At 43.7% G+C, this 14,658-nt stretch overlaps 1 protein-coding gene across 2 annotated transcripts in view; it reads right to left on the bottom strand.

Annotated features, from left to right (window-relative positions):
• PGAP1 (post-GPI attachment to proteins inositol deacylase 1) overlaps window positions 1-14,658 on the bottom strand; it is a 1,296,519-nt gene that overhangs the window by 744,993 nt on the left and 536,868 nt on the right. For both annotated transcript variants that reach the window (XM_040441657.1, XM_040441658.1), the window contains exon 11: window positions 9,973-10,022. In XM_040441657.1, the coding sequence (XP_040297591.1) occupies window positions 9,973-10,022 (50 nt within the window). The remainder of the gene's footprint in view (window positions 1-9,972; window positions 10,023-14,658) is intronic.

Here is a 14,658-nt window from a genome sequence, read left to right as displayed (position 1 = left end):
GATCATCAAAGGGGTACTTTCTCTTGACCGCTCTAGGGATAAAGAATTTTTTATCAGGCTTCTCCCATTCACGTTTAATCAGGTCCTTGATACAGTCCTGAATGGGGAAAACTCTAGACTTTTTGGGCTTAAGGCTCTCAAACATCAGCTCTGGTCTAGACCTGGACTCCTTTTCCTCCCCCAGCTCCATCGTGGATCTAACCGCCTTCAATAATAGGTCCGTATCTTCAGCTCTAAACAACGGCTTCCCTGTCAAATCCTCGGAAGAGGAATCTGTCTACAATAGCGCCCTCCTCAGACTCGGAGTCCGTAGTATCCTCCGCTACCGCCTGGGCCCTCGTATGCCTGGATGAGCTAGGCAGGGATTTTCTAAGCTCCTCTACGGACGAACGGACTTCATTTTTTACTAAATTCTGGATACTCTGTAATAAAGATGGCGACTCCTCTGCCACTAACTTATCCAGACATGGCTGACAACATGTCTTGGAGTAAGATGAATCCAACTTCCTCTTCCACACTCCTTAGCTCTTTTGTGGGAAGCTTTCCTTGGGGCCTCTTTAGCCTGCATTTAATAAAACATCCCATCAGTTTAACCTGACCATAATAATAACTCCTCAAAGGGAGATGGTGGGGGTTAACCCCTCTTACCCCCAGGAGTACCATGCTGGGTTCCAAAAGCTGCTCCTGTCTGTCGGTGCGCTGTTGTACATCCCCTTCTTCCTGCATCATCATGCTGTGTAAAGGGGGCCAATCGAGGGCTGTAGGTGCCGCTTGCGCCAGTCGATCCTGCTGCTACTCCCTCCACGCTGGCTGGCCGGCGTTCCCTTTTTCAAATGGGCCGCGCAGCGCCCGCCATGTTTTAGCTCCTCCCCTTCCGGCCGGTGGAACGCACGCGTCACTTCCGGTGTGACGCGCGCGTCCAGCACAGCCAGCCTCAATGAGAGGGAAGACGCAGCTCCCCCCTCATGCCGCGACTTCGCCGGCAGGCAGGGACACGAGGCAGCCCAGGCATCCCCCCATGGCTCCGAAGAAGGGAAAAGAAAATGCAGACGCCAGGCTTCTCAGCGGCTCCTAGTGGAGACTTACGCCGACAGGTACCTCCACTAGGTTTCGTCTTAACCCTAGAGGTCCTGCAGCCACAAAATAGACCTGGAAAGAAATCCTCCTGTCCCTGGACAGGAAACAGGAAAGAACTGAAGGTGGAAGGCATGGGACCAATTTAAAGATCTGGGAAGTTCCTGTTTCCTGTCCGGAAGGAGGAGGATCTCTCACAGGTGCTGTCATGGGGCGTAATGGAAAGTGTGCTCTAATTGCTTAAACAAAATTAGGCAGGTGCATAAATTTGGGCACCACAAAAAAGAAATGAAATCAATATTTAGAAGATCCTCCTTTTGCAGAAATTACAGCCTCTAAACGCTTCCTGTAGGTTCCAATGAGAGTCTGGATTCTGGTTGAAGGTATTTTGGACCATTCCTCTTTACAAAACATCTTTAGTTCATTCAGGTTTGATGGCTTCCGAGCATGGACAGCTCTCTTTAAGTCACACCACAGATTTTCAATTATATTCAGGTCTGGGGACTGAGATGGCTATTCCAGAACATTGTACTTGTTCCTTTGCATAAATGCCTTAGTGGATTTTGAGCAGTGTTTAGGGTCGTGGTCTTGTTGAAAGATCCAGCCCTGGCGCAGCTTCAGCTTTGTCACTGATTCCTGGACATTGGTCTCCAGAATCTGCTGATACTGAGTAGAATCCATGCGTCCCTCAACTTTGACAAGATTCCCAGTCCCTGCACTGGCCACACAGCCCCACAGCATGATGGAACCACCACAATATTTTACTGTAGGTAGCAGGTGTTTTTCTTGGAATGCTGTGTTATTTTTCCTCCATGCATATCGCCCTTGTTATGGGCAAATAACTCAATTTTAGTTTCATCAGTCCACAGCACCTTATTCCAAAATGAAGCTGGCTTGTCCAAATGTGCTTTAGCCCACCTCAAGCAGCACTTTTTGTGCTGTGGGCGGAGAAAAGGCTTCCTCTGCATCACTCTCGCATACAGCATCTCCTTGTGTAAAGTGCGCCAAATGGTTGAACGATGCACAGGGACTCCATCTGCAGCAAGATGATGTTGTAGGTCTTTGGTGCTGGTCTGTGGGTTGACTCTGACTGTTCTCACCATTCGTCGCTCCTGTCTATCTGAGATTTTTCTTGGTCTGCCACTTAACTGCCAGCCTTAACTTGAACTGAGCCTGTGGTCTTCCATTTCCTCAATATGTTCCTAACTGTGGAAACAGACAGCTGAAATCTCTGAGACAGCTTTCTGTATCCTTCCCCTAAACCATGATGGTTAACAATCTTTGTCTTCAGGTCATTTGAGAGTTGTTTTGAGACCCCCATGTTGCTACTCTTCAGAGAAAATCAAAAGAGGAGGGAAACTTACAACTGACCCCCTTAAATACTCTTTCTCATAATTGGATTCACCTGTGTATGTAGGTCAGGGATCACTGAGCTTACCAAGCCAATTGGAGTTCCAATAATTAGTTCTAAAGGTTTTGGAATCAATAAAATGACAACAGTGCCCAAATTTATGCACCTGCCTAATTTTGTTTAAACAATTATAGCACACTTTCTGTAAATCCAATAAACTTCATTTCACTTCTCAAATATCACTGTGTGTGTCTCCTATATGATATATTTAACTGACATTTTTTATCGTAACAACCAACGATTTATACAGGAAAATCTTGACGATTAACAAGGTTGCCCAAACTTTCGCATCCCACTGTATCTACTGTAAGGGGACACATTAAAAGATGTGTTTCTAGGGAGAACTTAAAACGGTGTATGTTGTGTTTTAACCTGATTTCTTGGGGTAGGGAGTTCCAGAGAACCGGTGCAGCTCGGGAGAAGTCTTGCAGCCGAGAGTGAGAGGTTCGGATAATGGTGGAAGTCAGTTGTAAATCATTGGAGAGGGGAGAGTCTGGTGAGGGGGAGACCTATTAATAGTGAGTTACAGTAATTAAGGCGGGAATGGATCAGGGCAACAATGAGAGTTTTTGTTGCTTCCATAGTGAGAAAGGGACGGATTCTGGAGATGCTTTTGAGGTGCAGACGACATGAGCGGGAGAGAGACTGGATGTAGGAGGTGAAGGAGAGAGGAAGATATCAGGTTTAGGTAGGTTAGTAGATGAAGAGAACACAAGAAGTTCAGTTTTTGAAAGATTTAGTTTCAGATAGAGAGGGGACATGATATTAGAGACGGCAGACAGACAGTCACTGGTGTTCTGTAGTACGTCAGAGACGTGAAGAAAAAAAGGAGAGGGTTAGTCACTCTGCTACCGTAATGGGTAGCTCTGGACTAATAAAGCACGGCGCCAAGGGTTGGAATAGTGGAGAGGAGAAAAGACACTGTAAGGTGAGAAAACAGAGGCTGCCAGTGGTAAGGTGTCCGGCTGGGAGATCCTGGCGGATGGGACAATGTAAAAATTGGAAAAAAAAAAAAGTTTTTACCACTTACATGGCGCCACCTGAATCAGAGAAATTACTGATAATAAATATAAATATAAAATCTGGATAAAATCAGATTTACTCACTTCACCCAGGAGGAGAGATGAGGGATAAGCATAAAACACCCTCATCAACTACCTCCTGCGCCTGGTTCGCTTGGAAGGTTTTTCTGGAAAAACAGCAGTCCAAATTCTGGAAATCTTGAAATTCCAAATAGCTTTATTCAACATAAGGTTATTGGTGAAGAAAAGAGCCCAACGCGTTTCGGGGATTTTCGTCTAGGAAAATGGCTCTTGAAGAAGGGGATTCCTAGACGAAAATCTAGACCGGTGTCCTGTTTCAACCCCCCTGATGCACCCCTGGAGTAGAAACTCCCTAAAAGTGACCCCATTTTCTAAACTACGGGATAAGGTGGCGGTTTTGTTGGGACTATTTTTAGGGTACATATGATTTTTGGTTGCTCTATATTACATTTTTGTGAGGTAAGGTTACCAAAAATAAAAATTCTGAAATTTCATCTCCATTTGCCATTAACTGTTGAGGACCACCTAAAGGGTTAATAAAGTTTGTAAAATCAGTTTTGAATACCTTGAGGGGTGTAGTTTATTAGATGGGGTCACTTTTAGGGAGTTTCTACTCTAGGGGTGTATCAGGGGGGCTTCAAAAGGGACATGGTGTCAATAAAAAAGGCCATCAAAATCGGCCTTCCAGAAACCATGTCGGTCCTTTCCTTTTGCGCCCTGCCTTTTAGTGATACAGCAGTTTACGACCACAAATGTGGCGTTTCTGTAAACTACAGTATCAGGGTAATAAATATCAAGTTTTATTTGGTTGTTAACCCTTGCTTTATTACCGGAAAAAACTGATTGGAATGGAAAAGTGTCAAAAATAGCTGTTTTGGCACTTTTTTTTTTTTTTTTGACCGTGTTAATCTGGGGGGTTAGGTCATGGGGTATTTTTATAGAGGAGATTCTTACGGACGCGGCGATACCTAATAAGTCTACTTTTTTACAATTATTTCGGTTTTAGACTATATTATCCTTTTTGATACAATTTTTTTTTTTTGTATCTCTAAAAACTACGTCTTTTTTTTTTTTGCCGATTATCTTATGTAGGGGCTCATTTTTTGCGGGATGAGAGGATGGTTTTATTGGCACTATTTTGGGGGCTATATGATTTTTTGATCGCTTGCTATTAAACTTTTTGTTATGTAAGTGACAAAAACTGGGTTTTTTTGGACCGTGTTAATCTGGGGGGTTAGATCATGGGGTATTTTTATAGAGGAGATTATTACCGATGCAGTGAAAACTAATTTGTATACTTTTTTACATTATTTACGTTTAATTTTTTTTTTTGGGTGTTTCAAGTCTGAGAACCAGTTTTTTTTATCAGATAGTCAGTGGCTAAATTGGGAGATAAATTTAGTACTCCATGGAAGTGTGATACTCCCTGAAGCAACCGTCAATGCAGAGGCCCGGATGATCGGGGCACGTGTCGCAGTGAGTAGTGGTGTCCTTCCGTATCCCCCTAGTGCGACACACTCTGCACTTTTTTTGGGTTCGTCCGTTCTTTCCAGTATGGGGGACCACACCTGGAAAGTGTTGGCCAGGAACAATCAGGGCGCCTCCATTTCCCGAGGTACTCCGGCCTGCTCTTTCCCGGTCCGAAAAGATCAGGGCCTTGAGGACTGCCTCATAGAACTGAAGGAATGTCCCTGTGTTGCCAGCGCTCCGGGACAGCACAAAAGAGTTGTACAAGGCAACCTGTACCAAGCAGATCGCAACTTTTTTGTACCATGCCCGGGTTTTGCGCATGGCGTTATATGGCTTGAGGACTTGATCAGAGAGATCAACTCCTCCCATATACCGATTGTAGTCGACGATACAATCGGGCTTGAGGACCGTTGCCGCGGTACCTTGCACAGGGACAGGGGTGATGCAGTTACCATGAATTGTGGACAGTACAAGGACATCCCTCTTGTCCTTATATCTGACCAGCAACAGGTTTTCACTGGTAAGGGCACGGGTCTCACCCCTGGGGATAGGTACCTGGAGAGGGTGGGCAGGGAGGCCGCGTTGATTTTTCCGCACGGTCCCACAAGCGGATGTGGATCTGGCAGCGAGGGACTGGAACAAGGGGATACTAGTATAAAAGTTATTCACGTAAAGGTGGTAACCCTCATCTAGCAGTGGGTGCATAAGGTCCCACACAAGTTTCCCGCTAACACCCAGAGTGGGGGGGACATTTTTGGGGTTGAATACGGGAATCTCGCCCCTCGTATACACGAAACTTGTAAATGTACCCTGAGGTACTCTCACAAAGTTTGTACAGCTTCACGCCAAACCTCGCCCCCTTTGAGGGAACATACTGGCGGAAAATGAGTCTCCCCTTGAACGCAATGAGAGACTCATCAACCGCGACCTCCCTTCCAGGTACATAGGCCTGTACAAATTTGGCCCCAAAGTGATCGATGACTGGGCGTATCTTATACAGACGGTCATAGGCAGGATCACCTTGGGGGGGGACATGATGCATTATCTGAATATTTCCAGATGGCCTCAAACCGGGAGCGTTTCGTGGCCGTACTGTAAAGTGGGGCCTGGTAGAGGACGTCCCCACTCCAGTAATGCCTGACACTAGGTTTCTTGACTAGGCCCATATGCAGCACGAGGCCCCAAAATGTCCTCATCTTGGCTGCACTGGCCCAGAGCTGCTCCTACTAGGGTGGGCCACAGGGTCCCTAGCATGGTGGTCCCCTTGCTCCGCCTGGCCTTGGGGGCTCATCATCATAGCTAGATGATGAGGAGGACGCGGATGACAACAGGAAAGTGGGGTCATCCTCATCCTCACTGGGACTCTCGGAGTCAGAGGCAAGCTGGGCGTATGCCTCCTCGGCCGAGAACGTCCGGCGGGCCATAGGGGAGTGTGTCTGTTTGTATAAATCTTTATTTGGTGTGAAGTTGATCAGCGGTGGGGTGTGCGATGCACTAACAGTGGCCGGACGCTAAGAGTGCCGGCCACAGTCAGCGTACGCACAAAAAAATAAAATGCCTGCGCCCTAAAAAAGTTGTGGGGGGAGGGGGGGCAAGCAGCAGCACCCATGGGGGTGCTGTGGACCCCAGACACCCTACTTAGGGTGATGCAAGAAAACTTTTTTTTTACCACTAACTTTCCCTTTATTTTCCCTGCCTAGCCCAACCTGATGGGGGGAAGGGGGGGTGCTGGGGCACAGATCGGGTCCTGGGGCAAGGATGGGTGCTGGGGTACAGATGCTGGCTCAGATCCGATCTCCTCGGGCTCAAGACACAAAAGAAGGAGGAGAGGAGCGCTGCTATCATTTGAATCTCCCGCCGGCCCCTCCCTCCTACCAATCAGAGGCGATTCTGAGAAGTGATGTCACCATCACCACTCAAGATCGCAGGATGGTGATTGGTGGGGTAAAATCACACCACCGATCACCATCCTGTTCCGGGTTATCGGGTCTTTAGAGACCCGAATAACCTGGAAACGCAGCAAACCGCAGGTCTGAATTGACCTGTGGTTTGCTGCGATCGCCTGCGATCACAGGACCCCCTGGCGCATTTGCCCCAGGTGCCTGCTCAATGTGTGTGGGGGCATGGGTGTTCGCGTACTTTATCGATAAAACTAACAGAAAAAAAAAAGACTAACTAAAAAAAGGGGAAACAATGAGAAAAAGTAAAAAAAATAAAAAAAATTCAAAACCGCTGATCAACCGTCCGAAGTTGATCAGCGGTGGGGTGTGCGATGCACTAACAGTGGCCGGATGCTAAGAGTGCCGGCCACAGTCAGCGTACGCACAAAAAAATAAAATGCCTGCGCCCCAAAAAAGTTGTGGGGGGGAGGGGGGGCAAGCGGCAGCACCCCTGGGGGGTCTAGGGTCACACAGCTGTGCTGTGCGCGGCGGTGATCGAAAATACACAGGGAGTACAGGTACGCCCTGTGTCCTTAAGTACCAGGACATAAGGGCGTACCTGTACGCCCTGTGTCCGGAAGAGGTTAAGGGGGTGGGGTGCAGTAGAGGTCACAGGTAAGGGGGAACAGTGCTGTGGAAGGACAGTTAAGGGGGTAGGGTGCTGTGGAGGTCACAATTAAGGGAGCAGGGCAAGGTGGAGGCCACAGTTAAGGGGGCAGGCGGCTGTGAAGGTTACTTTTAAGGGGCGGGGCACTGTGGAGATCACTGTTAAGGGTGTGGACGTCACTGTTAAGGGGCAAGCTGTGCCAGAACGCATTCCGCCGTACATGTGCGGCGGGTTGATCGGGCAGGTACAGGAGCTGCACCCACACGATCACTGAAGGGGCCCGGCAGTCCCTGATAGCCGCGCCCCTGCTGTATCCGCCGGCATCGCTGTTTACAGCAATCCCGGCAGATTAACCACTTCTATGTCGTGGTCAGCACTGACTGCGACATAGAAGGGGTTTGCTACAGGTCAGGGAGCCCATTGGGTCCCCACGCTGCTGTGGCGGCGACCCAATGTGTGACCAGGCAGCCTCATGTTGTTCAAAGGCTGCCCAATGCCTTGCACGGCATCAGGACCTGCCTTCTACGGGTGCCGAGGAGATCCAGCCTCAGGCTGGGTCTCCTAGGCAACCTGTTAGTGTATTACTCTGTGTAATACACTAGAAGGCAATGCATTACAATACAGATGCATTGTAATGCATTGCAGAGGGGATCAGACCCCCAAAAGTTGAAGTCCCAGAGTGGGACAGAAATAAAGTTTAAAAAAAAGTTAAAAAAACCAAAAGTGTTTTTATTAAAACATGGAGACCTTAAAACATAATTTTTTTTGTTTCAATATTATTATTCATATTAGGTATTGCAGCGTCTATAATATCTCATGACCTAACCCCTCAGTTGAACACTGTAAAAAAAAAAAAAAAAAAAAGGGCTAAAAAATGCTTTATTATGAAAATTGAAACAAACAAAGAAAGTAGAAATATTTGATATAATTGCATCCGTAAAAACCTGCTCTATAAAAATAGCACGATCTACCCTGTCAGATGAATGTTGCAAAAAATAAAAAATATAAATGGTGCCAAAACAGTTATTTTTTGGTTACCTTGCCTCACAAAAAAAGTAATATAGAGCAATTAAAAATCATATGTACCCCAAAATAGTACCAATAAAACTGGCACCTTATTCCCTAGTTTCCAAAATTGGGTCACAGGGATCTTCAAATGGGATATGGCATCTAAAAAACATTTTCAGCAGAATCTGCCTTCCATGTGCCCTTACATCAGTTTACGACCATATGTGGGTTGTTTCTGTAAACCTCAGAACCAGGGTAATAAATATTACGCTTTATTTGACTGTTAACCCTCGATGTGTTAAAGAAAAAAAAAGGATTAAAATGGAAAATCTGCCAAAAAAGTGAAATTTAGAAATGTCATCTTCGGATTCTTAACTGCAGTGTCTTCAATACCTCTTCCATATAAACCGGAAGTGGCCGTCCTAGGTTGTTTACCATCATCAATGATAGGGGTGTAGTTTCTACAACGGGGTCAATTATGGGGGGTTTCCACTATGTAAGCCCCACAAAGTGACTTCAGACCTGAACTGGTCCTTAAAAAGTGGGTTTTGGAAAATTTATAAAAAAAATTATGAATTGCTTCTAAAACTCTAAGCCTTATAACGTTCCAAAAAAATAAAATGACATTTACAAAATGATGCCAACATAAAGTAGACATATGGGGAACGTTAAGTAATAAATATTTTATGAGGTATCACTTTCTGTTTTAAAAGCAAATTTTTTGGTAAAGTTGGGATTTTTTCATAAATAAAGGTGAAATATAATGGCTCAAATTTATAACTATCATGAAGTACAATGTGTCATGAGAAAACAGTCTCTGAATGGCTTGGATAAGTAAAAGCATTCCAAAGTTATTACCAAAATCAGTCTGGTCCTTAAGGTGAAAAGTGGCCCGCTCCTTAAGGGGTTAAGGGAGCAGGGCACTGTGGAGGTCACTATTAAGAGGGTGGGGCACAGTGGAGGTCACGGTTAAGGGGACAGCCCGCTGTGGGGGGCACTTTTAAGGGGTCAGGCCACTGTCGCGGTCACTGTTAAGTGGGGTGGGTCACTGTCATGGACATTGTGGATTTTTTGCTACTTTTACATGATAAAAGCATTAAAAAAAAATGTAATTTTCAATTTCTGAGAGCCATATATTTATTTTTTTGGCAATGGTCTTGTGTGAGGGTTCGTTTTTTTTTTTTCAAACCCACGGACAGTGTAAAACCACCCCTGCTTTCTCTAATTAGCATGCAGCTGCGATCTTTGAACGCCTGTTTTAAAAGAAAAGTCCTGACTACCCAAATGTTTATGGGCGGACGTGAACTGGTTAATGCGGACATGAACTGGTTAATACAGACGTGAACTGGTTAACACTTCTATCACACTATTTATTATGCATCCATAACAAAAATGTACAGGAAAATAAATAATACATACCACTTGGTTGCATCTTTATCATTACATCCAAATATCCAACTGTAAGTAAACTGAACACAAAAATATTTTTAAAAAAATCAATAAGTTTTAATTTACATTTTACACTAGAATTTATCAACAGACTGATTTTCAGTAATTGCGCACCTAAGTTTATGTTTGGAAGAACAAATTAATAAATGTATAATTTTTTTAGGACAGTGGTCCTGCGTGATTTTTTTCATTTATGGGTACTTCCACACTTGTGTTGTTAAGATCAGGCAGGCAGTTCTGCCTGCCGGATCCGGAAATCCGTGTGCAAACGGATAGCATTTGTAGACTGATCCAGATGCGGATCCATCTAACAAATGCATTGAAACACCGGATCCGTCTCTCCGGTGTCATCCTGAAAAACGGATCTGTCTTTTTTTGTTTGCATTTTTTAGGCATGCGCAGACCGGAAAACCAGATACGTTTTACCGGAACACTTGGTGCCGAATCTGGCTTTTATACATTTCAATAGAAAATGTGTTTTGGAATTTTGTACAGAGAAAATACCGTAAGAGTGACTGAACTGAAGACATCCTGATACATACTGAACGGATTGCTCTCCATTCAGAATGCATTAGGATAAAACTGATCAGAACCGGAAAACTTTAACGCTACAGTGAAAGTACCCTATGTCTGAAACGCATATCATGTTGCTTTGTGCTCTGTCACATATTGGATTTCTAATCTGTGTTACAATGCATAATTAGTAAACAAACTTTACTTCAAGAAAAATAAAATTTTCCGCCATTCAGCACCTAGCATCATGCCTGAAGTTTGGTTGAAACAACTGTACAGCACATAATCTGCTCCATTCACTTTTTTGTGAGCATCTTTTAGATGAGTGTATATTAATGTCCCACTGCCTTATGTCAGTCATGGTTTTAGATGTGCATAAGGGCTCCTTCAGACGGCATTGTGTGCTGTCCGCATCTGTAGTTCCGTTCCGTGGCAACGCAAAAAAGATAGAGCATGTCCTATTCTTGTCCGCAATCATAGACAAGAATAGGCATTTCTATCACAGCGTTGGCCATGTGCGGTACGCAAAATGAGAAATGCACACGGCCGGTATCTGTGATTTGCGGATCCGCAAAACACTACGGTCGTGTGAATGCGCCCTAAATAATACATAAAGACATGTTTCGAAAAGCAGATATGGGGTCATTTATCAAACTGATGTAAAGTAGAACTGGCTTAGTTTCCCATACCAACCAGATTCCACCTTTCATTTTTGATAGCTCCTTTGGAAAATGAAAGCTGGAATCTGATTGGTTGCTAGGGGCAACAAAGCCGGCTCTGCTTTACACCAGTTTGATAAATGAACCCAATAATCTCTACCGTTTGAACACCAAATATTCATGTCGGACAATAATTCTGCAGTGTACATGTATAAGGCTACTGAACAATTGTACTGAAATAGCTTGTTAGACACTTGTAAAATTGTTTATGCGAACAAATAAATTATTGTATGCTGTTATTGAACTGTGGTATGTAAAGGTGCATCGTGTGATCTTATAGTGATGTGAACACTGTAAAAACAGTCTGTTGTCCATATGCCCGGGCCCCTCACATTGAATATACTTATCTGGCTTCCTGCGCAGCTCCTGGTCCCAGCACTGCCGCTTCTCCCTGTGAACGGATGAAAACATCTGGTGTCGGGGGAGCAGCTAATGGCAGGCGGGGACAGGGACGAGCCTCCCTTGTGTCACCCTCGATGCTAGTGAGGCTCGTACCCGTCTGTCACTGGCTGCTCTACCCGATGTTTTCATCCACGCACGGGGAGTAGCTGCAGTGGCCGTGTGGGGACCAGGAGTGGCGCGGGGAGTCAGGTAAGTATATTCACTGTGAGGGGCCCGGGCATATGGGGTGTATTTTATAGTCTTGAATAACCCCTTTAACACCTTAACGAACCAGGAAGAGAATGCTCGTCCTCAAACGCTGGCACTTTGCGCTCGAGGACGAGCGCTCTCGTCCTGCAGTCGTGCCTCCCCAGCGTGCAGTCTTCCCGGTCAGCAGCAGAGATCCGGCGGTTACTGACCGCCGGATCCCTGCTGCATCCACCAGCAACGGCGATAACGCGGCATAAGGGAGGTTTGCGCTCCCTCACCTGATGCATCGGGTCCACCGCTGTGCTGTGGCGGGGACTCAATCGTTTCCATGGCAGCCCCAAGCTTGGGGCCTGTTATGTACGGAAGCCTAAGAGGCCCAGCCCCCAGGCTGGGTCTCCTAGGGCAGCAACTGTTAGCGTCTTACAGTGTAAGACACTAACAGTTCAATACAGCACAATACAGATGTATTGTGATGTATTGAAACAAGGATCAGACCCTGTCCCATAGTGGGACAAAAAATAAAGTGAAAAAAAAAAGTTAATAAAATGAAAGTTTTACAAAAAATTTAAAGTTTCAAATAAAAAAATAAAAAGCGTCACTTTCCAAAAATAAAGTAATTTTTATTTTTAAATAGGGAAAAGACATATAGACATATTAGGTATCGTTGCGTCCGTATCGACCAGCTCTATAAACATATCACATGACCTAACCCTTCAGATGAACACCGTAAAAAATAAACTGTGCTAAATAAACAATTCTTTTGTCACCTTACATCACAAAAAGTACAACAGCAAGTAATCAAAAAGGCGTACGCCCACCAAAATAGTTCCAATCTAACCGTCACCTCATCCCGCAAAAAATGAGCCCCTACTTGAGACAATCACCCAAAAAATATTTTTTTTTCAATGATATTATTGTGTAAAACTTACATAAATAAAAAAAGTATACATATTAGGTATCGCCGTGTCCGTATCGACCAGCTCTATAAAAATATAACATGACCTAACCCCTCAGATAAACACCGTAAAAAAATAAAATAAAAAAAACTGTAAAAAAAAGCCTTTTTTTGTCATCTTACATCACAAAAAGTGTAATAGCAAGCGATCAAAAAGTCATATGCACCCCAAAATTGTGCCAATCAAACCGTCATCTCATCCCGCAAAAAATGAGACCCTACCTAAGATAATCGCCAAAAAACAGAAAAAAACTATGGCTCTCAGACTATGGAGACACTAAAACATGATTTTTTTTGTTTCAAACATGAAATCATTGTCTAAAACTTACATAAATAAAAAAATTGTATACATATTAGGTATCGCCGCGTCTGTGACAACCTGCTCTATAAAAATACCACATGATCTAACCTGTCAGATGAATGTTGTAAATAACAAACAGAAAAAAACGGTGCCAAAAAAGCGATCTCTTGTTACCTTGCCTCACAAAAAGTGTAATATAGAGCAACCAAAAATCCTATGTACCCTAAACTAGTACCAACAAAACTTCCACCCTATTCTGTAGTTTCTAAAATGGGGTCACTTTTTTGGAGTTTCTACTCTAGGGGTGCATCAGGGGGGCTTCAAATGGGACATGGTGTCAAAAAAACCAGTCTAGCAAAATCTGCCTTCCAAAAACCGTATGGCATTCCTTTCCTTCTGCTCCCTGCCGTGTGCCATTACAGCAGTTTACGACCACATATGGGGTGTTTCTGTAAACTACAGAATCAGGGCCATAAATATTGAGTTTTGTTTGGCTGTTAACCCTTGCTTTGTTACTGTAAAAAATGGATTAAAATGGAAAATTTGCCAAAAAATTGAAATTCTGAAATTGAATCTCTATTTGCCATTAACTCTTGTGGAACACCCAAAAGGGTTAACAACATATGTAAAATCAGTTTTGAATACCTTGAGGGGTGTAGTTTCTTAGATGGGATCACTTTTATGGAGTTTCTACTCTAGGGGTGCATCAGGGGGGCTTCAAATGGGACATGGTGTCCAAAAAAACAGTCTAGCAAAATCTGCCTTCCAAAAACCATATGGCATTCCTTTCCTTCTGCGCCCTGCCGTGTGCCAGTACAGCATTTTCCAACCACATATGGGGTGTTTCTGTAAACTACAGAACCAGAGCCATAATTAATGAGTTTTGTTTGGCTGTTAACCCTTGCTTTGTAACTGGAAAAAAATTATTAAAATGGAAAATCTGTCAAAAAAGTTAAATTTTGAAATTGTAACTCTATTTTCCATGAATTCTTGCGGAACACCTAAAGGGTTAACAACATTTATAAAATCAGTTTTGAATACCTTGAGGGGTGTAGTTTCTAGAATGGGGTAATTTTTGGGTGGCTTCTATCATGTAAGCCTGAACTGGTCCTTAAAAAGTTGTTTTTTGAAAATTTCGGAGAAATTTCAAGATTTACTTCTAAACTTCTAAGCCTTGTAACAGTCGCAAAAAATAAAATATCATTCCCAAAATGATCCAAACATGAAGTAGACATATGGGGAATGTAAAGTAATAACTATTTTTGGAGGTATTACTATGTATTATAGAAGTAGAGAAATTGAAACTTAAAAATTTGCTATTTTTTCTAAATCTTTGGTAAATTTGGTATTTTTTATAAATAAAAAAGATTTTTTTTTTACTCCATTTTACCAGTGTCATGAAGTACAATATGTGACAAAAAAACTGTCTCAGAATGGCCTGGATAAGTCAAAGTGTTTTAAGGTTATCACCACATAAAGTGACAACTGTCAGATTTGCAAAAAATGGCCTGGTCCATAAGGTGAAAATGAGCCCGGTCCTTAAGGAGTTAACATGTGCAAAATGTATGAGCAAAACA

This window comes from Bufo bufo, chromosome 7 (assembly GCF_905171765.1).
Source record: "Bufo bufo chromosome 7, aBufBuf1.1, whole genome shotgun sequence".
Classification (NCBI taxonomy): Eukaryota; Metazoa; Chordata; class Amphibia; order Anura; family Bufonidae; genus Bufo; species Bufo bufo.
Note: the sequence above shows the minus strand (reverse complement) of the source record. Positions and strands in the feature narration are given on the sequence as shown.